At 35.8% G+C, this 23,494-nt stretch overlaps 1 protein-coding gene across 2 annotated transcripts in view; it reads left to right on the top strand.

Annotated features, from left to right (window-relative positions):
• Nucleotides 1-1,096: 1,096 nt before the first annotated feature.
• The window catches only part of LOC126717525 (probable inactive ATP-dependent zinc metalloprotease FTSHI 5, chloroplastic), a 30,045-nt gene continuing 7,647 nt past the window's right edge, over nucleotides 1,097-23,494 (top strand). The window contains exons 1-13 of one of the 2 annotated variants that reach the window (XM_050419291.1): nucleotides 1,097-2,342; nucleotides 3,241-3,712; nucleotides 4,445-4,645; nucleotides 4,724-5,017; nucleotides 5,128-5,397; nucleotides 9,271-9,360; nucleotides 9,445-9,576; nucleotides 10,574-10,747; nucleotides 12,401-12,522; nucleotides 13,073-13,274; nucleotides 13,843-13,971; nucleotides 19,957-20,139; nucleotides 22,672-22,791. In XM_050419291.1, coding sequence (XP_050275248.1) covers nucleotides 1,267-2,342; nucleotides 3,241-3,712; nucleotides 4,445-4,645; nucleotides 4,724-5,017; nucleotides 5,128-5,397; nucleotides 9,271-9,360; nucleotides 9,445-9,576; nucleotides 10,574-10,747; nucleotides 12,401-12,522; nucleotides 13,073-13,274; nucleotides 13,843-13,971; nucleotides 19,957-20,139; nucleotides 22,672-22,791 — 3,465 coding nt within the window. In that variant the 5' untranslated portion in view covers nucleotides 1,097-1,266. The remainder of the gene's footprint in view (nucleotides 2,343-3,240; nucleotides 3,713-4,444; nucleotides 4,646-4,723; nucleotides 5,018-5,127; nucleotides 5,398-9,270; nucleotides 9,361-9,444; nucleotides 9,577-10,573; nucleotides 10,748-12,400; nucleotides 12,523-13,072; nucleotides 13,275-13,842; nucleotides 13,972-19,956; nucleotides 20,140-22,671; nucleotides 22,792-23,494) is intronic. The other variant, XM_050419290.1, reaches the window with a different exon arrangement.

The raw sequence follows: 23,494 nt of genomic DNA, 5'->3' as shown, positions 1-23,494 counted from the left end.
ATCAAATGAAAACTTATATTAACTAGGTCTAACAGAAAAAAATTTGAAAAAGGTTTAGATTTTTACCTACAAATTGAAGAAGAATGAAGCTTTTAATTTTGTAGAATGATTAATGAAAGTTGCTGGGTGTGAAGTAAACAAAGAGAGTTTGGGTGTGGGAGAGAGTTGGGACAAGTGAGAGTTGTGATCTGTGAGTTGTGTGTATGTAATATGGTATGTAATATGAGTTATGAAAGCTGAGACAATTGGGTAGTTGCTGAAATTAATTGGAACTCGAGTTTGATAAACCTGAGTTCCACTTAAAAAAAAATTTACCCACCAGGAACTCGAGTTTAGCAAACTCGAGTTCCACGTGTTTTTTATTTATTTATTTATTTTTATATATAATTTTAAATTCCATAATAGACCTATACTAGTTGGACCTCGTGTTGGGTAAACTCGATTTTGGATTGGAACTCGAGTTTGTCAAACTTGAGTTCCAGAAACAGTCTACTTTACTAAATAAGTTCAACCGCATGTTATTCACTTAGAATTTTCCTAAAAAGTTACTATTAAGCAAATTTTGCCATGGGTTCTGGGTTTGGGTTTAACAGAGGAAAAGAGGTTCGAGATAGAGTCAGTCAAAGAAAGACAAGAGAGAAGAGAAAGGAGAGAGTAATAAAAGAATTTGTATGTCCCTAACGCTGTTTAGGATCAAATTGTGTGTGTGTGTGTGTTTTTTTTTTTTTTTTTTTGAGAATGGATCAAATTGTGCTTAAAGACTAAAAGACTTGGTATTATCTTAAGGATGTGTTTGGATATTGCTTATTTTGTTGAAACTGAAAAATTATTGCTGAAAGTACTATATATAAAAGTAAAAGTTGAAATAGTACAGTGAAACCTATCAATGGTGCCAAAAAGTGCAGTGACGCCTATAAATAGTAAAAAAATAAACTGAATAGTGAAATAATTTTCATTTTCCATCATAACCCTTAAATCTAAGGAATAGTTCCTATATTTAATTTTCCCCAAAAAATAGAAGAAAAGCGAAATCGTGAGTTTAAATTGCGATTTCAGGTTTGGAGCCACTAGATTGGAAGTTGGGTCACCATCTATCTATATCTCTCTGTAGTTTTCAAAACCTCACCTCAGTCCTCACACTCTCTCACTGTTCTTTCTTAAACCCTTCTCTAAATCTCTCTCTCTCTGATCAAAACCTTGAAATGGATACTACTCTTATACGCATTAACTTCCCATAGTCTCTCGCTCTCTCTCTCTCTCTCTCTCATGGAAGCCATTCTCTTCTCACTTCCCCCAACCAATCCTTTCACCTCCCAATGCCCACCTCCATATGGAACCCCTTCTTTTTCTTCACTCACCAGTAAACGCCGCATTAGAATCCAAAGACCTCCCACCAAATCCTTCACAAAACCCACAACTTTCTTACCCTTTGCCACCCATTTCAGTTCCATTACCTTCCCAGAAGCTTCCAGGGGCTCTAAATTCAAAAACCCAGCTGCAAATTCAGCTACAGAAGCCTCTAGCAGCTCAAATTCCCAGTGCCCAGAATATGAATCGGTGCTAGAAGTTTGTAGCAGCTCAAATTTCCAATACCCAGATAAGAAAAATGTGAATTTGATTGTAAATTATGTGAATTTTGATAAAAGTGTACTACAATGCATTGCAAAGCCTATTGTGTACTCGTTGTTTTGTATTTTTATTGGTTTCTTTCCAATTCGGGGATTAAGAGTGTGTGCAATTGCTGCTCCGGTGGCTACTGAAGTTAGGATAGATAGAAAACAGAATGTGAAAGAGGGATTGAGTTCAGTGAGTTCGAAGGGGCACGAGTACTCAGAGTACACTCGGAGGTTGCTAGAGACTGTGTCAGTGCTATTGAGGAGTATAGAGGAGGTTAGGAGGGGGAATGGGGAGATAAAGGAAGTGGAGGCGGCATGGGAGGCAGTGAAGTTGAAGAAAGAGGAGTTGCAAAAGGGGATAATGAGTGAGCTATATGCGGAGTTGAGGGAGTTGAGAAGAGAGAAACAGGGGTTCGAAAAGCGGGGGGATCAGATTGTGGATGAGGTGGTGAAGGCCAAGAATGAGCATGAGAGATTGGTGAGGAAGGCGGAGAAGGAGAAGAAGAAGGAGAGGGTGGGGGTGGAGAGGTTGGAAGAGAGTTTGAGGGGATTGGAAGAAGAGTATAATGTGGTTTGGGAGAGGATTGGGGATATTGAGGATCAAATGGCGAGGAAGGAGACAGTGGCTATGAGTTTTGGGGTGAGAGAGCTTTGTTTTATTGAGAGGGAATGCGAGCAGTTGGTGGGGAGGTTTACCCGGGAAATGAGGCAAAAGGGTACTGACAGGTAAAACTAGAAGACAATTTTTAGTATGAATGTAATTCGGTCTGAGTATTCAAGAATGTAAAATAAATTTTCTTCAAAAGGTTCAAGAAAGTATTTTTTTAGTATACTTGCTAATCTTATGAAGTAAACTGGCTGTGGGATTATAATGTGTTGTCTCTTGTAATGGTGTGTTTTCAAGCTCTAGTTTATATGACAAAATATGAATGCATTGTCCAGAATAAGATTGTGGGAATTGCATTTTAACTGTGGCCAGAATCAAGGCTAATTAGTGAAAACTTCTGTAATGTAATTTTTGGCATATAATCTCTCATTGGTGCTGTAAAATTTCATTGGTAATGTAGAGTTAGATTATTAGATTTGCAAATGGAAGCCAGTATGAGTACTTACAAAAAAAAAAAAAAAGGAGAAGATGGTCAATATTTGCTTTGATTATTCACTTTTGGGCTTTGATGTTTTTTATGGTACATCTGTAAGTTTTTGTCATCCAATTGTTTTTCTAAGCTATGGTATAGACCACAAATTGGTTGTTGAAATTTTGTCAAAAAGGAGAAACCGGATGATTGGCTGATGGTATTTAGTAGTTCTCTACTTACTATTATTAATTTTTTACTTTTTCTTTGGAGAGGGCATCTCTTCTGGGGGAACTTAATTATGCGCATTAGTTTTTGTTAATTTTGGAGGGATGAAAATATTTATTTGTGTGATATGATGTTGAAAGTAACTATTCTTTATCACACAATTGAGTCAGTAGTTTTGCATTCGACTTACTATGATTAGCTCCTGCCTGATGCTTCTCAAATTTTTATTATTTAGTTGATGTTGGTAGTGTTGATGAAATTTATCTTCAAAATTTGGGATTCATCTCTTTATTTTAGCATTGGGTGCTATGTGGTTGCAGTTTGCCAAAAAGGCCACTTTCCAAACTTTCAAAGTCTGATATTCAGAGAGATTTAGAAAGTGCACGGAGAAAACATTTGGAGCAAATGATTCTGCCTAGTATCTTGGAGCGCGAAGATCTTGGGCCTTTCATTGATCAAGAGTCAGTGGAATTTGCGCAACGTATAAAACAAGGTCTTGCAGATTCAAGGAAGCTACAAAGAAGTCTGGAAGCTCGTATAAGAAAAAATATGAAGAAGTTTGGTGATGAAAAGCGTTTTGTTGTAAACACACCCGAAGAGGAAGTGGTGAAGGGTTTTCCAGAAGTTGAGTTGAAGTGGATGTTTGGAGATAAGGAAGTTGTGGTTCCCAAGGCTATGGGCCTCCATTTATACCATGGTTGGAAGAAGTGGCGTGAAGAGGCCAAGGCAGACTTAAAAAGAAATTTGTTAGAAAATGTTGACTTTGGTAAACAGTATGTGGCGCAAAGACAGGTATTTTTTCACATGGAATTTGCTGTAGTCAATCAGGAGGAAGCACATGCTCTTGTTTATAATGATTTTTTTATTTCATCCTTTATTCGGAAATGGGAGGTTGTTGATGTTATGGATAGTAGTGGATTTTCTTATTTCATATCACATTCTCTTTCCTGAGGGATTGTCTAACAAGTATTTTGGAACAAGAAATTAAGTTAACATTTGCTCACATAACTCACACCTCTAATTGAAAGCCTCGCTCAGATTTTATAAATTTAAGCATTCAACCTCATTGGATTGCTTTAATTTGTCAATAATGGATTTTGTTCTCATATCTGCTATTAAGTTCTTTCTATTACTTTAAGATGCTCCCTTTCATTAAATTTTCTTTTTGGTATTTGCCATATCACCCTGATATCAAAACGAAACCTTGTATAGTTTTATGTTTATTTATTTATTTTTATTGGGGTTCTAAAACATAGGGGGTGTGTTTGATCAAATATTTGATTGTCTATTAGTCTTGAGGATCTCCGTTGAGCATTTAAAATTGATGTGAACTAGACTTAACCTTTTAACTATTTTCTTGGCATTTAATAAAACCCCTATATATGTATATATTATAATCTCAGATACATTTGAACATTTGATGGGAAGTAATGTTCTTTCAAGCCATATTTTTGTGATATGTGAGTTCTTGCAATTATTTTGAAGTATTTTTTGTTATTCACCATTTTTGCAAATGTTCATTAGGAACGTATTCTGCTGGACCGAGATAGAGTGGTGTCAAAGACCTGGTATGATGAAGAGAAAAATAGGTGGGAAATGGATCCGGTAGCTGTTCCATATGCTGTGTCCAAGAAACTAGTGGAACATGCCCGGATTAGGCATGATTGGGCTGCTATGTATATTGCACTAAAAGGAGATGACAAGGAATATTACCTTGACATTAAGGTTTAACATGTGTATTCTCTGTTTTATTTTTCTCTGAGTTATATCCGTATGCTTTTAATATTTGCATCCTCATTCCAGGAGTTTGATGTGCTATTCGAGGAATTTGGAGGGTTTGATGGGCTATATATGAAAATGCTTGCCTGTGGTATTCCAACTACTGTTCACCTGATGTGGATCCCTTTTTCAGAGCTGGACTTCCGTCAACAGTTTCTCTTGACTCTAAGGCTGTCTCATCAATGCTTGAATGGGTTGTGGAAGACTAGAATTGTATTGTATGCAAGGGACCGGGTTTTTGAGGAAATTAGAAATTTAAATGATGACATAATGATGATGGTTGTGTTTCCTATTGTGGATTTTATAATCCCTTACCCGGTATTAATTCTTTTGACTGAAGACACTTTAGACACTTAGTTCTAGTCTTATTGTTCTTGTTGTTATTGCTATTGTTATTATTATGTCCCTTAATTCTTGTTCTATTTCAGGTAAGGATGCAGTTGGGGATGGCATGGCCAGAGGAAATAGATCAAGCCGTTGGCTCAACATGGTACTTGAAATGGCAGTCTGAGGCAGAAAGGAATTTCAAATCCCGAAAAAGAGATGACACCCAATGGTTTCTATGGTTTTTGATTAGAAGCTTTATATATGGATATGTTTTGTTTCATATCATCCAGTTTATGAATAGAAAAATTCCACCACTTCTTGGTTATGGGCCTTGGCGTGAAAATCCAAATTTGCGGAAGCTGCAGAGAGTGGTATTGTCTTTGTCCTTTTCAATTATTAACCTTATATCTAATTCTTATTTTAGAATTATAGTGTTGCCTGAGCTGTAAGTATGTTGTGATAGCTGTAGGATTGATACCAATTTGCTGTAATTTGGTGCTAGTGGGAACATATTCAGAAACAAGAAATTAAAAAATCCACACAAGACACAAGGGTCAATGTTGTTCAACCAACTTGATGCGGTGACGAGAACTAGGTCTAGTCTTGAAAAGGGCTAAGGAGAGATAAATAGAATTCAAATTGTAACAATCAAATACTCCCTTTGTCCCAAATTGTTAGTCCTTTATTCCATTTTGGGATGTAAATGTAGTACTCTTTGAAAAGTCAATAAATAAATTTCCTAACTTACCCTTTACTTTATTGAAAGAGTCAATCATCCTCTTTCACAAGAGTTTAAATTGAGGAGGATAATTTTGGAAAATTGTTCATTTTTATTTGAAAGAGAATGCATTAAATGATGTTCCCTTAAAAAATTGAATTTTCTAAATAGGACCAATAATGTGGGACGGAGGTAGTATCATTTTCTAGGGAGGCTTAGAGAGCTCAAGAATTATTCAAATATGAAATTCCATGAAATAGATAAGAAAATATTGTCTACTTGAACTCAAAGAGGCTACTTTTTATAATTGCTGTTAGTAACTCAAACCCTAGCCCAAACAGAGCATTTGAGTTAATCTTCTTCAACACGTTATGTGGCCCAAACTTCCTTGACTTGAGCTTGTGTTAAGTCCTTTTAGGAAACCCTTCACAACTCAAATGCACTAGTACCATCTCACTGATGCAACAGTCTAATGCAATGCATTGAAGATGTTGACATGGCATGGTGATGTGGCATGTGGTAGTGACATGGCACAAGGTAAGCCAAGCCTAAGGGCTACATTTCACATGTCCCTTGTGGTTGTTGTGGCTAGATCCGCATCTGCTAAGCTTGTTGAAGTACTTGAAAAAGGGAGGGAAAATTAGTTAGAGGCACATGCACATTCTAGGGCTCATGGTCGCTTTTTAGAGTCTTCAAATGGGCTCCCGTTGGTTACTGTCTTTGGAGAACTTGTACGGCTCCCGACAATTTTTCAATAATATGCTTCATCTCATCCATCTCTATCTAATGACCTTGATCTCCCCTAGGCCCCCTCCTCCCACGACCCCTACAATGGCCAACCATAGCTTAAAGTTGCAGCCTTTGACTCAAATCTAAATTTTGTTGCTTAGATCTAGGATCTTATATTATGATACCACTTGATGCGGTGAAGAGAACTTAGGTCTAGTCTAGAAGAAGGGTTGAGAAGAAATTCTAGCAACAAACAAGATTAAAGAAAATAAAAAGATAAGGGTAAAAGTAAAACTTAATTATGGTTTCTTAGGTGCAGTACATTAAGTTCCCCAATTAAATTCAAACACATAGTTGTATAAATTTTATTGTCCTTGGAAAAGATAATATTGTTTGTGCTTTATTAGTCAATGCAAACATGTGTTTGAATTTTTAATTGAAGAACCTAATGCATTGTACTAAAGGAATTGTACCTAAGTTCTTCCTCTCCATTTGGCTTTTCCGGTCTTGTACAATTTTGCTACAAACAGAGAAACTTTTGTAGAATCATCTTTGATATGTCAAGGAGCGGGGGATAAGGAGAACTTGGGATGTTCATTTCATTTGGGGTCCTAATGATTGAGAGGTAGATGTGGTGGATGATTTCTTTCGATTCTTGACATCCAATTTACCTTTAGTGACTGGTGGTGATCGTATGAGATGAAAGTTGACAAAGAACGGGGATTTTACTATCCGCTCTTTTTATCATAAGTTACATGGCTCTTCCTTTGTTACTTTTCCATGGAAAGGTATTTGGAAAGTTAAGGCACCCCGGCGTGTCTCTTTCTTTTTTTGGACAGCTGCATGGGATAGGATTCTCACGGGGATAACTTGCGGCTTAGGGGCTTTGACTTCGTTGACTGGTGCATTATGTGTCATTGTTGTGGGGAGATAGTGGATCATTTGTTGTTACATTGTGGAAAGGGCGAAAGGCTTATCAGCTGTGGTGCTTTGTCTTTAGAATTTTTGGGATTTCATGGGTCTCCTCCTGTACGGTGTAAAATTTTCTATTTGGTTGGTGAAATTGGTTGGTGAAGCATTCATCTCACATATGGAATTTAGTTCCGTCTTATTTGATGTGGTGTATTTGGAGGGAATGCAATTGGCGGACATTTAAGGATTTGGATAGATTCGATGAGCGACTACTTGCTCTCTTTTCTGGTTCCCTTTTTGATTGTGCTAGGGCTTGGGGACTCACATTTAGTGATTTTCTTCCTTTATTCCTTAACTCTCTTCTTCTTTGTAATCAGTGTTTTTTTATGTTTTTGCTTTTCCATATTTTTTTGTACTTTGGATATGCTGGTGCTACTTTGCATTTAGCAGTTTTTTGAATATACATCTTTCTTACCTATCAGAAAAAAAAAGAAAGATAATAGGATTGGGATTGGAACAATCAAATATCAAATTAGAGGCTCATATAGCTCAAAACTAGTCTTATAATAACTACGGGCTAGATGAAATAATTTATTGGACCTTCTTTGCTTTGGGCTCATATGCTCTTGCCTCAACTTCATGCCTATCCACAGACAACGCCAACTAAAATCCATTATTAGCTATACAAATTCTAACTACATGACCAACTCTCACAAACTATACTCACATACTCTCAAATAAAACTAACAAACATAAGCTAACATAAATCCCATTACTCTTATGATGGACTCTCAATACGAACTTACAGAATTGCCTCTCAAAAACTTGATAGAGCCAATATATTTAGTGGTGCTCTCTTTGTCAAACAATGGACAAACTTTCAACTCACATATGTGGCTATCTTTAAAACCCAAAAGAATGATCAAACTACTCTTCAAGGGAACCTGCTCCTTGTTCTTCTAAGAGTCTTATCATCTCCTTGTATGGGAGGACCTCTTGGGCCAAAGCACCTTACGCATAAGAATAATGCCTATATCTAAGACTTTTAACTATTTTTGTTTGATGGAAGAGGAATATCTTATTCAACAATGAATAGATTTCCTCCCACACCAAGAACACTCAAACAGGTAGCCGACTTAAGTTTTCCACGTGTAGTTTCCTATCTCTCCTTGTCAATATTGTCTTCATGATAATTACTATGTTTTGGGAGAGTTTTTTGTGGCTATGATATTTGCATTTCTCTTGGGCTGACTTTTCTCATGAAAGTTCTGTGCTGTGGTTTTGCAACCTGTTGGCCCATGTTGAAGTCCATAATTAAACTTTAAACCCAATAAATATCTATTTTTTATTTTGGTAAATTGACTCATGTAATGCCTCATCTTATAATCCCATTTTGAATTGTCTCACATTGTTCACCTTAATGGTCGACTGCAAACTCAATATTTCTTTTTGTCAAATTTGCTTTTACAATTTTTTTATATCATACCATGGGAATGTCATGTTGCTAGACTTTCTTAAAATCCTAAAGATAATTTGTGTTAAGTTAATATCATCCCAAGTGCTCTATGTGATATATAATGTGTATTGGGCACAATTTTGATTGGAGCCTTGAAGAAATCTTTTCTATCACAGAACGAGATAGCTTGGTAGCTGCTATCTTAGTTTGACTTAAGTTTGCCTGCTGAAAGGATATTTTTTGGATATGGTTGACACTTGGATGACCATTGAAGGATTAATTTTTCCAGGACAGCTGACTCTTTACTGAGCTAAAAGTAATAATATGTACTTTGTGGTTTGATATTCTGCACTGTAGTGCATCTTCCCTTTTCAGGACCTTTAGGTGCAGTTGACTAAATTGGGTCATCATTTCTGTTTTATCTTGCAGAAAACCTATCTAAAGTATAGGGTGAAGGGAATCAAAGATAAGAAAAAAGCTGGCTTTGATCCCATAAGGACTGCTTTTGATGGAATGAAGGTTCACACTTTACACTAAAAAGCTTCTGTTAAGATCAGAAGAATTTTTAAAACAGAAATCTTCTGATCCATAGATTGTTTGCAGAGGGTGAAGAATCCGCCAATACCATTGAAGGACTTTGCTAGTGTTGAGTCCATGAGAGAGGAAATCAATGAAGTTGTAGCATTTCTACAAAATCCTAGAGCATTCCAAGAAATGGGTGCCCGTGCACCTCGGGTATGTTATTATGCAAATAATGTGTGTGTGTGTGTGTGTGTGCAGGCACGAGCGTGTGTGTGTTTTGTATGTTCTTCATTATAACGCTTTTTTATTAAAATAAAAAAAAAGGTTTACTAAGATGGGTTTGAACTTGTGAACTTACTTATAGGGAAGGGACACCATTTGGTATGTATCAGCTATCCTTTTATCATTATCCTTGTTTAAATTTTTTTTTCTTATAAAAAAAAACATTTCTTTAACTTCTATGTATAAATAAACCATAGTTATATTTTTTAATAGACATTTCTGTTACTTAAGTTCTAAATACCAAATATATAACCACATGAGTTTGTTCTAATAATTGCACACTGTGCTCACAGTTGACTAGGTATCATGCAGCCATTATTATTATTATTTTTAAAATTTTTCACTGTATGCTATGAAGTTTTCAAGGGATATTTTTCTCTGCTTTTCAAATGTTCCTTTGTTCCTCTAATTACTAATTTTTTACCTATCAAAAAAAAAAAAAAAAAAAAAAAAAAGTTCCAATGTTCCTCAAAGTTCCATAGAACCCAAAACTTTTTCTTTTTCCTATAGATACAATGGGGAGGTAGAATTTGAATGGAAGTCTTTGTTGGAGGTTTCTAGTTGAGCTACAAGGCTCTTGGCATCCATAGCACCAAAAACTGTTTAACAGAAAGGTTTGAACACCTTGATTCTATGGCAAGGTTGAGATTGTTGGGGTCATTTGGAGATCGCTTAGCTACTTAGTTGTGTCAGAGTTTGTAAATGTTTTTCTCTAGATCTTTTATTTTTTGAAATTTTAAATTATTGTTTCTTTTTGGTTCTGAAATTCTTTTGTTTTGCATTTAACTTAAGCCATATGCCCTAAATGATGCGAACATGTTTGTTGGTGCTGTAAGCTAAGATTTAGTTTTGGACAAGTTTCAAAGGCAGATATACATGTGAGATGTGACATGATCAGCTTCTCAGGCAGTTCATGCTTATGTTGCAGGGAGTTCTTATTGTAGGTGAGAGGGGAACAGGAAAGACATCTCTAGCATTGGCTATAGCTGCAGAAGCTAAGGTGCCTGTCGTTAAAGTTGAAGCCCAACAGTTGGAGGCTGGACTCTGGGTTGGCCAAAGTGCATCGAATGTTAGGGAACTGTTTCAAACAGCACGGGATTTGGTTGTCTTTCTTAAACTTTCATGTTAACTTCATTCTTTCCTTTTAGATTATACAAGTAGGAATTAAACTTCATATGACACGCATGCATTTTGCTGGCTTTTCTTTCTCCCTCCCTACCTCTCTCCAGAATAAGTTATTATAAAATATCTGCACGATCATGTGTGAGTTAAGGCAACAACCTGGGCTCAAAACCGTTGTGTAGTTTGTAGATATAGCGTTTGGGTCTAATCATTATAGATAAATTTTCAGATGCTTTAGTTAAGTCAGTCAAATTGAATTTAATATATCAGGAATATTCCTCCCCCCCCCCCCACACACACACACACACACACACACACAAAGGTGTGGGATCAATTTCTGTGAAGCATAACTTTGAATATGCGTGTCAAATTTTTTAATTTTACTTTTGTTAAATATACAGCTTTCCAATTTTCTATATTTTTAGAAATGTAAAAGTTACAAGAAGCTGAAAGTAATGTGAATCATAATTTTCTGTCTTTAGACAAGATCTAAATTTGCATTTTGTGATGGTAAGTTTTCTAATTAAGGGGGTTTCATTTTATTTATAAGATGTATCATTATTATCAAATGATTTTTAGATATCATTTTTGTTTTGGATCTTTTTTGAAATTATTTTTTCTATGAGTAGGTTTTTTGTTAAACCTTTTTTTTTTTTTTTTTTTCATGAAACATGAAGTTGAAATGAAGAACCTTGGCCCACATAGGATGCACAATTTTGGAATGAAGCCTTTGTTTATTTTTATTTTTATTATTATTTTTTGATCGGTAAGTTACACACGCACCTAGTGGGTCTTGAACCCACAACCTCACCCTCCTTCTAGTAATTACAAGGGGAGAAGGTGCCAGTTGAGCTAAAGCTCATTGGCAAGCCTTTGTTTATTTTTCAAAAATGGAGAATGAATCTCTTAAGCAACTTTGATGTTACTATTCTTATTTTTTGTAGGCAGATATTTTGCACATATTTGAATGAGATTGAACACATGACTTCACCCTTTTTGGTCTGAAGACTATTAGCTTATTAATAGTTGTGTTATTATGTGGTCATGTAATTTGCTCTTATTTCATTGATAACAATTAAGTAAATATGTTATATTATTATTTTGGCCTTATCAATACATTAAGGCAATTGGCCTTTATCATCTTGCACTTAATGATGTTAAAGAAAGAATCAGAAATTGTTCAGATTTAGGGTTGGTTGTGGGTTTTATGTACATGTTGGGTCTGTCCACTTACTAACTTAAGCTTTTGGGTTGAATTCTCTAAACATGTAGTAGAGCATGGTTTTTTCGGTCTCTTCATGCTTGGCCCATTTGCATCTGTTGCTGGCTTTGTTGTTGGTTGTGAGATTGGTTATAGTTTTATGTACTAGTTGGGCCTTTCTGCCTACTAGCTTAAGCTTTTGGGTTCCCTTAGAGAATATTTACCACGTACACTAAATGATGCTGAAATCATAGTTTTCCTTCTTCTTCTTGTTTGTTTGTTTGTTATTTATTTATTTATTTGTTTTTTTATATTTATTTTTAGTTTGGGAGCTTAATTTGAATTCTTAGATTTTTTTATCCTTGAATGAAACAGACCAGTTTTCCATTTCTTATTATCTAACTTTTTCTAGTTCCATAATCTCACTTCTAGGCACCTGTTATCATATTTGTGGAGGATTTCGACCTCTTTGCTGGTGTACGTGGGCAGTTCATTCACACTAAAAATCAGGATCATGAGTCTTTCATTAATCAACTTCTTGTGGAACTCGATGGGTATTGTCTACTTTTTCTGTTCATTGGTAACAATCCTCCTACCCCCCCCCCCCCCCCCACCCCCCCCCCCCAACAAAAAAAATAATGGTATGTCTTACTGTATGATTTCTAAAATGGCCTATCTGTTTTCCCTGTTTTGCTTTTTTTGGTTCCGGGATTTATTCTAAACCTTATTTATAAGGACTTCCTATCTGCTTCTTGTTAAAACCTATGTTTAAAATTTCAGTCTATGCTATAATTGCTTCATACATCTTCATGTTGAGGAAAATACATAGTTGGTGGCTGCTTCAATTTCACATGTTGCTGTATGTCATTGTCATATTAGTTACTATTCAACAATGAACTAAATGAGTATTTGGAAATAAGAATTTCATTTAGCCATATGATTTGTGTTCCCTTGCCTCTAAAAGTGAACATTAAATCTTTTGGCCTTGAACATAGTTCATTTTTTTGCAATATAGTTTGATAATAAACTTGAAACTTTTGTATCAGTAGTAATGGAGCAGTCTGCATCTTGTACATTCCCAATTTATATCATGATATGTTGCAGGTTTGAGAAACAAGATGGGGTTGTTTTGATGGCTACTACGAGAAATCTCAAGCAAATTGATGCGGCCTTACAGCGACCTGGTAGGATGGATAGAGTATTTCATCTTCAAAGGCCAACTCAAGCAGAGAGGGAAAAGATATTGCACAATGCTGCAAAAGAAACCATGGATAATGACCTAATTGATTTTGTAGACTGGATTAAGGTGATTGCCTAATCAGTTTCATGGGTTATTTACATTAGCATTCATGTTGTCATTGAGATCAGTGAAATTGTGTCAATTGATCGTAGACAAGTTGGTTAAGATGGTAGTGTCTGTTTCCTTGTTCAACTCTGCTGCATATTGTCATAACATATATCTGCAAAGTTATTTGGCTGTCAACTGTTATCGTCTATATGTTGTTCCTTTTATGTTTTGGTACATTAAATGAATAACTCTTTAGACACTGTACTTTATGAATCCTTGCTTTAATCCTGGGAATTATTCTTTCAGATACTGTAATTTATCAACCCTTAGTTAATCATGAGAATTTTTTGTTACCTCTATGAGTTTATTTATTACAAGAGGTGTTTGTAATTCATTTGCAAAGTGTCACATAGTTTTCTTTTGCCATCCATGGTCAATAACTATTCCTCTTGGATAGCAGATCGTTACAATCTTAACTTGCAGTGTCTACTATACTATTCCTCCTTATTTATTTATATATTTATTTTTTTGATTGAAAAGTTCTCTAGTTATTTTCTCTTGATACATCAAGATTCTCTGCCTTCAGGTTGCTGAGAAGACTGCACTTTTGCGGCCCATAGAACTAAAACTTGTTCCTGTGGCCTTGGAAGGTAGTGCTTTTAGGAGCAAATTTCTTGATACGGATGAGCTAATGAGCTACTGTAGTTGGTTTGCGGTAAGAAATTGCTGATGCTTTTATCTGTTGCCATGTATGCATGTTAATCATTTGGATGAATCTAGGGGTTTTGAGGTTTCACATGATTAATGGAGTGTTTAGTTCTTCTCTTATCTTGTTTAATGCTACTCCAATGATGCTTTTATCTGTTGCCAGGCATGCATGTTAATCATTTGGATGATTCTAGGGGTTTTGAGGTTTCACATGATTAATGGAGTGTTTAGTTCTTCTCTTATGTTGTTTAATGCTACTCAAATGAGGCTTGGGAAACGGATTACAGATTAAAATCTGTTTTTTCACAATTGAATTATACTTCTTGTAAACATTGTATTTTTCCTTTCAAAACTAAAATTATTTATTTTGTATGTTGTGTGGAATAATTTTCCTGATTTGTAGCTCCTTTGTTTGGACTGTAGCCCCTTTATGCTATTGTGACTGATATGGAGGTACAGGAATAATTGCACCTTTGATGGATGGATGATGTAGGACAACCTAGGCTTCCCACCTATATTAGTCCCACCGTAGACCTTAGGCTTCCCACCTAAGGTGTTTGGATTCACCACCAAACAAACACAATGCAATCTCGGCAAATAATCTCAATAATAATAATCATTGTCTGTCCATAAAAAAGAAATCATCCGGAGCTTTATATGCAGCTCCCAGGAATCACGAAGATAAGGATAAACTCTCCTAAACAAATCCTAAACAATTTCAAATACTAATATGATAATCCTAAACAATTTCAAATACTAATCTGATAATCCTAAACAAAGGATAATGATGAACAACTAATCCTTACCAACTCAGATACCAATCCAAACTAAACAAATAACTACGTTACAATTTGAAATTATCCACGGAAAATCTAAAATAAAATATTGAAATAACTTTTGGTTATGCTCCTGCATTATACTCCCCTAGTTTAAGAAAACTCGACCTTGAGTTTTGTAGTGATGAAGAATTAGGACTTTGGTGCTTAATACTTCCTTCAGATTAGAAATCACCCTAGGAAGCACTGAGAGTAGAATAACCTTCAATTCCACGACACCATAGAACTCCTTTGGAAACGCAAAATCAATGTGTTGAACAGGCACAATTTTATCTTGAACCATAGTATTAACCTTTTGGACTTCTACAACCTGTAGATGTTCATCAACCTCATGGATCATGAAGGGCTCAGTAGCACTTTCATTAGAATCAACCTCCACATCAAGTGCACCCTCTAAATCTTCGCTCACTTGTTGAGATTTCTCTTCTTGTGTAGACTCTATAATAGGTTCTTCTTGCTGCATGAATGTGAAACATCATCTATTGGCACTTGTACCTCTATTTCAACATTTGTCTTTGGTGGAACCTGAGCATCCTTTTTCTGAGTAGAAGAGTCTAGCAAAACCTTTATTATTTTTCAAGAGTCTTGAGCTATGGTGGTGAGTTCTTGACGGAAGGATGAGGTGTTTTCTTGATGAATACTGTCTCTGTGGTGTAGAAAATTCCCATGAGAGGATTGAGGTTGATAATTCTTTTAATAGCATTGGGGAACATATTTCTCTTTGAGTATTTGTTTCATTTCATTCCAATCAGTTATGGCAGGCTTGCTCCTTCCTTTGCGATGATTCTCGATACTATGCCAAAAGTCTCTAGCTCTACTTCTCAATTTCAACCTGGCAAACCTAACTTTATTAGCATCTAGTAGACATATTTGATCAAAGAATTGATCCATCTCATCTAGCCAATTGATGAGGGTCCATAGATTTGGACATCCATTAAATATTGGCGCTTATAAGACTACCATGATTCACAGGAATAGATTTTCAACAATTTGAAATGAACATTTAGTGGACATGATTTCCACGGCTGGAGCAATAAGTGTTGGACCTTGATTGGGCTGGTTTAGTGACCTGGTGCTGCCCTAGACATGGGTCACTTGGCTGAAGCAAAAGAGGTGGACTATGGACTCCTCACGTATCGGCTGGAATGTTCTACTTTTGACTTTTAAAAAAAAAAAAAAAAAACAATATTGAAGAACAACTACAACTTAAAACGCTAGAGACGGAAAATTAAGCTAAAAGAAACTAAGGCTTCAGAGAAAACTAAACACGTAACACAGAGAAAAAATGTCATGGAGGGCGGCACTGGATTCGTCGAAGAAGAGGCGGCATGGACTCATGGGTGATGGCTGTCATCAGCGCTCAAAGGTGGAGATTGGTGCTTGCGAGTAGCGGCATGGAGAGATCAGTGATGGCTTCTTGTATTTCAGACCTGGCAGTGTGGGTTTTGCATATCTGAATCTGTGGTTTTGTATGGGTTGGATCGAAAATGGGTTTGGGGTGTGAGAGTTGCTGTGACAGGTTATTGATTTTGTTTTGAGGGGAATAGGGTTCTAAGTTTCAGAACCTTGCATTGGGAAGAATGGTGGGATTATAGGTTATGTGGGTTTTGTGGTGGAATTTGGGTTCTTTGTTTTTGAGCAGAGATGGCTTGATTGGTGGTAATTGCAAAGATTTTGTGAGACATGCTTAGAGTGTTGATGATCGTGGGTTGTATTGCTGGTTGGTGTGGGTTTGGGCTGGTCAGACGTGGTTTTGGGTTGCTGAAAGGGGGTGATCTGGTACCAAGTTGATGTAGGACAACCTAGGCTTCCCTCCTAGATTAGTCCCACCGTAGAACCTTAGAGCATTCACAATAGTGGTGCTACTTTTTTAGCTATTTGGCACCACAAAAAGTCACTTTATTTATTTTACATTCTCACTTTATAAAACATCTAACATCAGTGGTTCTATTTTTTTTTACGTCTTCATTTAAATATTATTTCTTTGTTATTTTTTTATTCTCCATCTCTCTCTCTCTTTCTTTGAAGGAAGAACAACCATGAACAAACCCCCAAACTCAGCAAACCAATAGCCAACACCAACCACCGCCAAACCTATAACCACCATTGCCACCCATAAATTGGAACTTCCGGCCAAAACCAAACCACAAACCCACAACCACCAACCCAACCCAGCCACAACCACTCACTGCCATAACCACAACCAACCCATCAGAACTCTGATTAAAAAAAAAAAAAAACTACCACCATCGCCACAAACCCACCTCAAAAACCACCACAAATAGCCACAAAACCAAGCAACCCATTCTCAATTAATCTTCTATATCTCTGTCTTTTGGGTCAAAACTCAAAAATGGGTTTTTTTGTTTTTTCTTTGGTGGTATAGAGCTTTGTGGGTTTTGCTAGATCAACCAAAGTAGAGGGAGAAGACATGGTGAGGTGAAGAAAGAGAAGAAAAAAAAAAGTGAGAAGAGGAAGAATGACTGAAGGACACAGTGAGGTGAGGTGATGAAAATCATGAAAGAGAAAAAAAGTAAGAGAGAGAAAACATAGTTTTTAATTAAAATATAGGAAGGAGAATAAAATATTATTATATGGGTTTACCTGAGAAGCTAAATTTTTTAGCTATAGCTCCACTATTGCAGCCCCATTTTTGTGATTGGTGGTGCTAAAAATAGCAATATAGTTTTTTAGCACCACTGATGCTAATGCTCTTAGGCTTGATACCAAGTTGATGTAGGACAGCCTAGACTTCCCACCTAGATTAATCCCACTGTAGACCTTAGGCTTCCCACCTAAGGTGTTTGGATTCACCACTAAACAAGCACAATGCAATCACTGCAAATAATCTCAATAATAATAATCATAGTCTGTCCATACAAAAGAAATCATCCGAAGCTTTATACGCAGCTTCTAGGAATCACAAAGATAAGGATAAACTCTCCTAAACAAATCCTAAACAATTTCAAATACTAATCTGATAATCCTAAACAAATGATAATGATGAACAACTAATCCTAACCAACTCAGATACCAATCCAAACTAAACAAATAACTATGTTACAATTTGAAATTATCCACGGAAAATCTAAAATGAAATATTGAAATAACTTTTGGTTATGCTCTTGCATTAATGGAGGAATCAATTTTTGACATCAAGACAAAGCTCTGCTACAAAACTACAAGAATGAAGAATTACAATTGGAAAGAATAGATGTGTACATAAATAATAAATTGACAACCTATTGTAACAAGATGTTTACAAAAAGCTCTGCCACAAAATTACAAGAATGAAGAATTACAATCAGAAAGAATAGGAATCAATGAAATCTACAACAGAACTCTATATAACTTCTGTTAATCTAATGGGACCACTGGAAACACTGATTTCAGCTAAAAAAAATGCTGGGGTTGATCTTGACAGCAGCTGCTTCATGTCAAAGTTCCAAAGGTTAGGACTTTATCCAATCTTCCTTCCTAGGACCCTGCTTTAGTGGGACCAAAACTTGGTCATGGACTTTCTGGCTGAGGGAGGACAATGTGGGTGTGTTGGCATGGTGGGATGCTTCCTCAACAATAGGGTCTCATAAAGCCAGGTTTCTTCAGCAAGGGGAGACTAGGATATTTGAGGGGTTTGCTCACAATTGGTATTGCCAACATGGCAATTAGACTCTTGGACAAGTTGATTTAGAGTGTAGACTTAGTTATAGAGACATGAATAACAGTTCTCAAGCCAAGGATTTTGCTTTCACTGGATCAAGAACAGTATCATCTGCGAGCTGGCGGGGAAATCCTTTTATGTTTGTTTTCTGATAAAAAGAGAGAGGAAAGATTACATCTCGCTTGATGTTACTGAGTACATTGACCAAAAGGCTTAGCAACAAGGGAGGCAAAGGGTCCCATTATGTAAACCCATCAATGCCCTTTGTCACTATATGTAGACTTAGAGCTTGGGTCAATAAGTTATGCAATTTTTGATGCGGGAGACGCAAGAAAATTATTATTTAGTATTATTTATGTTTGCAAGTCAATTGTATTTTTATGTTTTAGGTCTTAGTAGTTTATTAGTATTTTAATTTGGAAGCAAGGTTATTTTTGTAATAAGGCAATTAGGGTTTACTAGCCAATTAGAATTAGGGTTTAGCAATTCTTTATAAGCAACCTATTGTACTCCTTGAGGGATAGTTGATATTTTGATGAATGAAAAAAAAAAAAATGGCTGTTTGGTCTTTCTTTGGTCTGGTGCTAACTCCAGGTCTATCTTAGGTGCTGACTTTTAGTGGTTTCCTTGCTTGATGCTGACTCCAAGCAAGGCCTAGGTGCTGACTCCTAGGTCATATCCTTTATTTTATTGTTGTTTAAGTTTTGTTCTGGTTGTCTTGCGTCAATTTCCTAATGTTGTCACTGGCAAATATTACATAAGTGAAGCTAGCAAATTTGAATTAATCCAGCCTAAATAAATGAGCTTGGCTAACTGAAAGTAAATCTATATATAATTGAAATGGAATAAACTTGGGCTTTGGACCTGGCCAGTTTTCAGTAAGTCGTGCAAGCTAAAGGCTTTGCCTGCTTTAGCACAATGATGGGGCTTTATGAAAATTATGTCTCACCTTAGTTACAATTTGTATATATGCTTCTTTAACACTGGAAATGTACTACAGTGGCAAAAATCAAGAACCCATATATTTTTAATTTAATTTGAGCTTGCAATATGAAATATGTTATTTAGTCAACATGAGCTAAGCTGCCTTTAAATTGTGATAGATGTATAACTGATGTCATTGACAATATTATCTGATGGTCCGTACAACTAATTGGATCCTCTTTGTTATCAGCTGCTCTGTTAGCTATGATTGTTTACATTGATCTGGCCTGACTTAATATCAAATACAGATGTAACTTTATCATGTCAATTGTTGCATGCTTCAGCTCTTTCTTATAATTTTTTTGCATCCACACATTTAATTTAGGTATATGTCATATATTGTTTAATTTTCTTTTTCTCTTTCTTTGGGGAAGTTTGTTTAAACTTGCTTAATGCATGTGTCTAATGCATATTCAGATATTCTTCTTCTTCTTCTTCTTCCTTTTTTTTTTTTTTTTTTTTTTTTCAATTAATTTTTTCTAAATGAAGCATAACTTTTATTGTGTTGCAGACTTTTAGTGATAATGTCCCTAAGTGGGTGCGGGAAACCAAAATAGTGAAGAAACTAAGCAAATTGCTGGTGAATCATCTTGGACTGACATTGACTAAAGAAGATCTGCAGAATGTGGTTGATCTGATGGAACCATATGGTCAGATAACCAATGGGATTGAACTTCTAAACCCTCCTATTGATGTAAGGGACTATCTAGTACATCAATTCTAAATAACTGCATTGCTCATGTCATCTTAATCTGTGACGGTTAGAGTTTCTTCTTCTATTTCTGAATTTAACTATTATGCCAGTCTGAATTCCTCTTAGGTAAAATTTCCTAAATCTTATTGCTATTACTTTTTTTTCTTTCTTTCACATTATTACTGAGATAATTGTCTTGTTTTTTTAAACAGCTTCTTATTCTATTCTGATATTTACAATTATGCTAGCCTGAATTTCTCTTATGTAAATTTTTGAATCTTTTTTCATATTATTACTGAGATAATTCTTTTGTTTTTCACCGGTTCATTGCAAATTATGTGGTTTAAGTTATTGTAATCATCCTTCTGCCTGTTTCCATTGCATTTATCTATTTATTAAGTCATTGTCCTCTCTCTCTCTCTCTCTCTAAGTTATGGTTTGTTCAGCCCTTGATCGTATATTTGGTATGACCTGTTTTTGGGCAAGGAAGGTGGCTTGGTTTCCACAAATTAACAAAGACAAAAAGTTTGACTAAAATGGAGTACATGAAATGTAAGTTTAGTAAAAGTAGAAACAGAGATGAAGGGGAGGTAAGATTTGATGGCCAAGAGATACTAAAGAGAGAGAACTTTCTATATCTTGGATCAATAATTCATAAAGATGGAGAGATAGAGGAGGATGTGAATCATAGGATAAAAGCAAGGTGGATGAAGTGGAGAAGCGCATCAGTAGTGTTGTGTGACCGTAGAATACCTATCAAGTTAAAAGGGAATATTTTACAAGACTGCTATACGACTAGCTATGCTCTATGGTACCAAATGCTGGGTAATTAAGAAGCAACATATCCATAAAATGAGTGTAGCGGAAATGAGAATATTAAGATGGATAAGTGGAAATGCAAGGAAAGATATGATTCGAAATAAGGAAATTCGTTAATACATAGGGGTAGCCCCAATTGATGAAGAGACGAGGAAGAGTCACTTGAGATGGTTTGGTCAAGTTTAGAGGAGACGAGTAATGAACCAGTAAGAAAGAGTGACTTGATCCAAGTTGAGGGAACGAAAAAGGTGAGGAAGACTAAAAATAACATTAGTAGAGGTAATAAAAAAAGACTTTAGATAGGATAAAATGTAGAAAAAGAATTCATATGGCTGACCTAATCTAATCTGTTGAGGATCTATAGTTGACCCCCAAATTTTGGGACTAAGGCTTTGTTGTTGTTGAACAAAGACAAAATGTGGTAAAGGCTGTGTCATTGCCAAACCCGAACTGATTGAAGAATAATGCTGAGCGTGGGAACCTTTTAATTAATTATTATTATTTTTTTTGATAAGTAAGAATAATATATATACGAAAGGCTACTCTATGCATGAAAAGCATAGAGCAAACCAGAAAATTACAAGAAGAAAAAAACAGAGAAAATACATAGAAGAAAACCAAACAACAAATTAATTACAAAAGAGAAAGACAGCCAAGAAAAGAAGGAGAGAATCACTAGTCGTGAGTCCCAAGCCCAAGACCGTGAAAAAGAGTTCCACTAAAAGAAGCAAGCATTTGATCACTGGAACTATCCAAATCCTCAAAAGTCTACCGATTCTGTTCCTTCCAAAGACACCATAGTATGCACAATGGAACTAAATTCCAGATCTGAGTCGAATGCTTCTCCAACCAATTCCACATCTGAGACGAATGCTTCTCTAACCAATTCCACCAGCCAAAAAGCAAATTTGGAATCGATCTAGGTATGACCCACGACACTCCAAAAATTATAAAAACAAAGCTCCACAACCGATAAGCCATTTCGCAATGAAGAAGTAAGTGATCCACCGTCTCCCAACAGTGTCGACACATAATGCACCAGTCCACAAAATCCAAGCCCCTCAATCTCAGGTTATCACCTATTAGGATCTTATTCCAAGCTACACACCAAACGAAGAAAGAAACACGCCTAGGGGCCTTAACTCTCCATATACCTTTCCAAGGAAAGACAACTGAGGGAGAATCCCACAACTTGTTATAATACGATCGGATGTCAAAATTCCCATTAGGCCTCAACTTTTAATTAATTAATTATTGCTTAATCTATTGATATTCAATTTTATTGAATTGATAGTGTTTGCACTTGCAAACCATGTTCCATCAGTAGCGTATATCTCTCAAAGATTGACAAACTTTATTGTTTCTTGGATTCCCTAATAAATTCAAGAGCAAATGTTTTTGTGATCCCATCTGTGAACTTTAAAAATGATAGTAAAATTTGAGATTGTCATTTTCAACATCCTAAAGTGGAAAACAATAATTTGGATTTGGAATGCCTAATCAAGTATTTTATGTTTCAGTAATATATTGGTTACCTCGTGTTGAATACAAATGTTGAGTTATTTTTATGCACTATGAAGTTTTTAAAATGATCCTTCTTCAGAGATAGTATGTCCTTCCAATATGTGCATGCTCTCAATGATAGAGGAGATAGGTTCCTCCTGTTGCTTTAGAAGTGTGCACTGTACTCATTGTTATTTAATGATTGGCCAGTGGACAAGGGAGACCAAGTTCCCACATGCTGTTTGGGCTGCTGGTCGTGGTCTTATTGCTCTTCTCTTACCAAACTTTGATGTTGTAGATAATCTATGGCTTGAGCCATTGTCTTGGCAGGTTAGTCATTTTCTTATCTTCTTGTGATTTTGTGTCTACAACATATTCAATATATAATAATTCTCCAATTTCTATGCCTATGGACACTTTCTAGGGATTTTATCCCTCTTCTAATGGCCTGATATCCAGGCATGGCAGTTATGTGCGGTGTTTAGATGTCTGCTAGTTATTTTTAATATGCTGTTTTCCCTTATTTTACTTCTCCATCTGTCTCTAGTTGTGTGATGTGTTTGAAAAGGAACAAAATTTAAGAATACTCACTAGTGCATTAGGATATTATATATTTAGTACTGATTTTCCAAAAGTTCCCTTATATAAGTTAAATTGTTTTCTTGATCCAATATTTTTTTATAGGTAAGAATAATTTTATTGAAAAAGGAATACTTAATGTATAAAAAACACAAAGAAGTCCAATGAATTACAATATAAAAGGAATTATCTACAAGAAGGTAGTGACTATGAATAATTCAATGGAATCACTGTGTCAAACACCATGCATGTGAAACACCAGGCATGTGAACGCTTATATAATGAACTAGTAAAGTTGCTAGCAATTGACTACCCATGCCTTCCTAATCTTTCAAAGTGTGTCGATTTCTTTTCCTTCATAAGGTCTACATCAAACATAAAGGAACAAGATTCCAAATATCTGATGAATGCTTGCCAATCCAATTCCTCTATCCATACAAAACATTAAGGACCA

Source organism: Quercus robur, chromosome 3 (assembly GCF_932294415.1).
Source record: "Quercus robur chromosome 3, dhQueRobu3.1, whole genome shotgun sequence".
In the NCBI taxonomy this organism is placed as follows: Eukaryota; Viridiplantae; Streptophyta; class Magnoliopsida; order Fagales; family Fagaceae; genus Quercus; species Quercus robur.
Note: the sequence above shows the minus strand (reverse complement) of the source record. Positions and strands in the feature narration are given on the sequence as shown.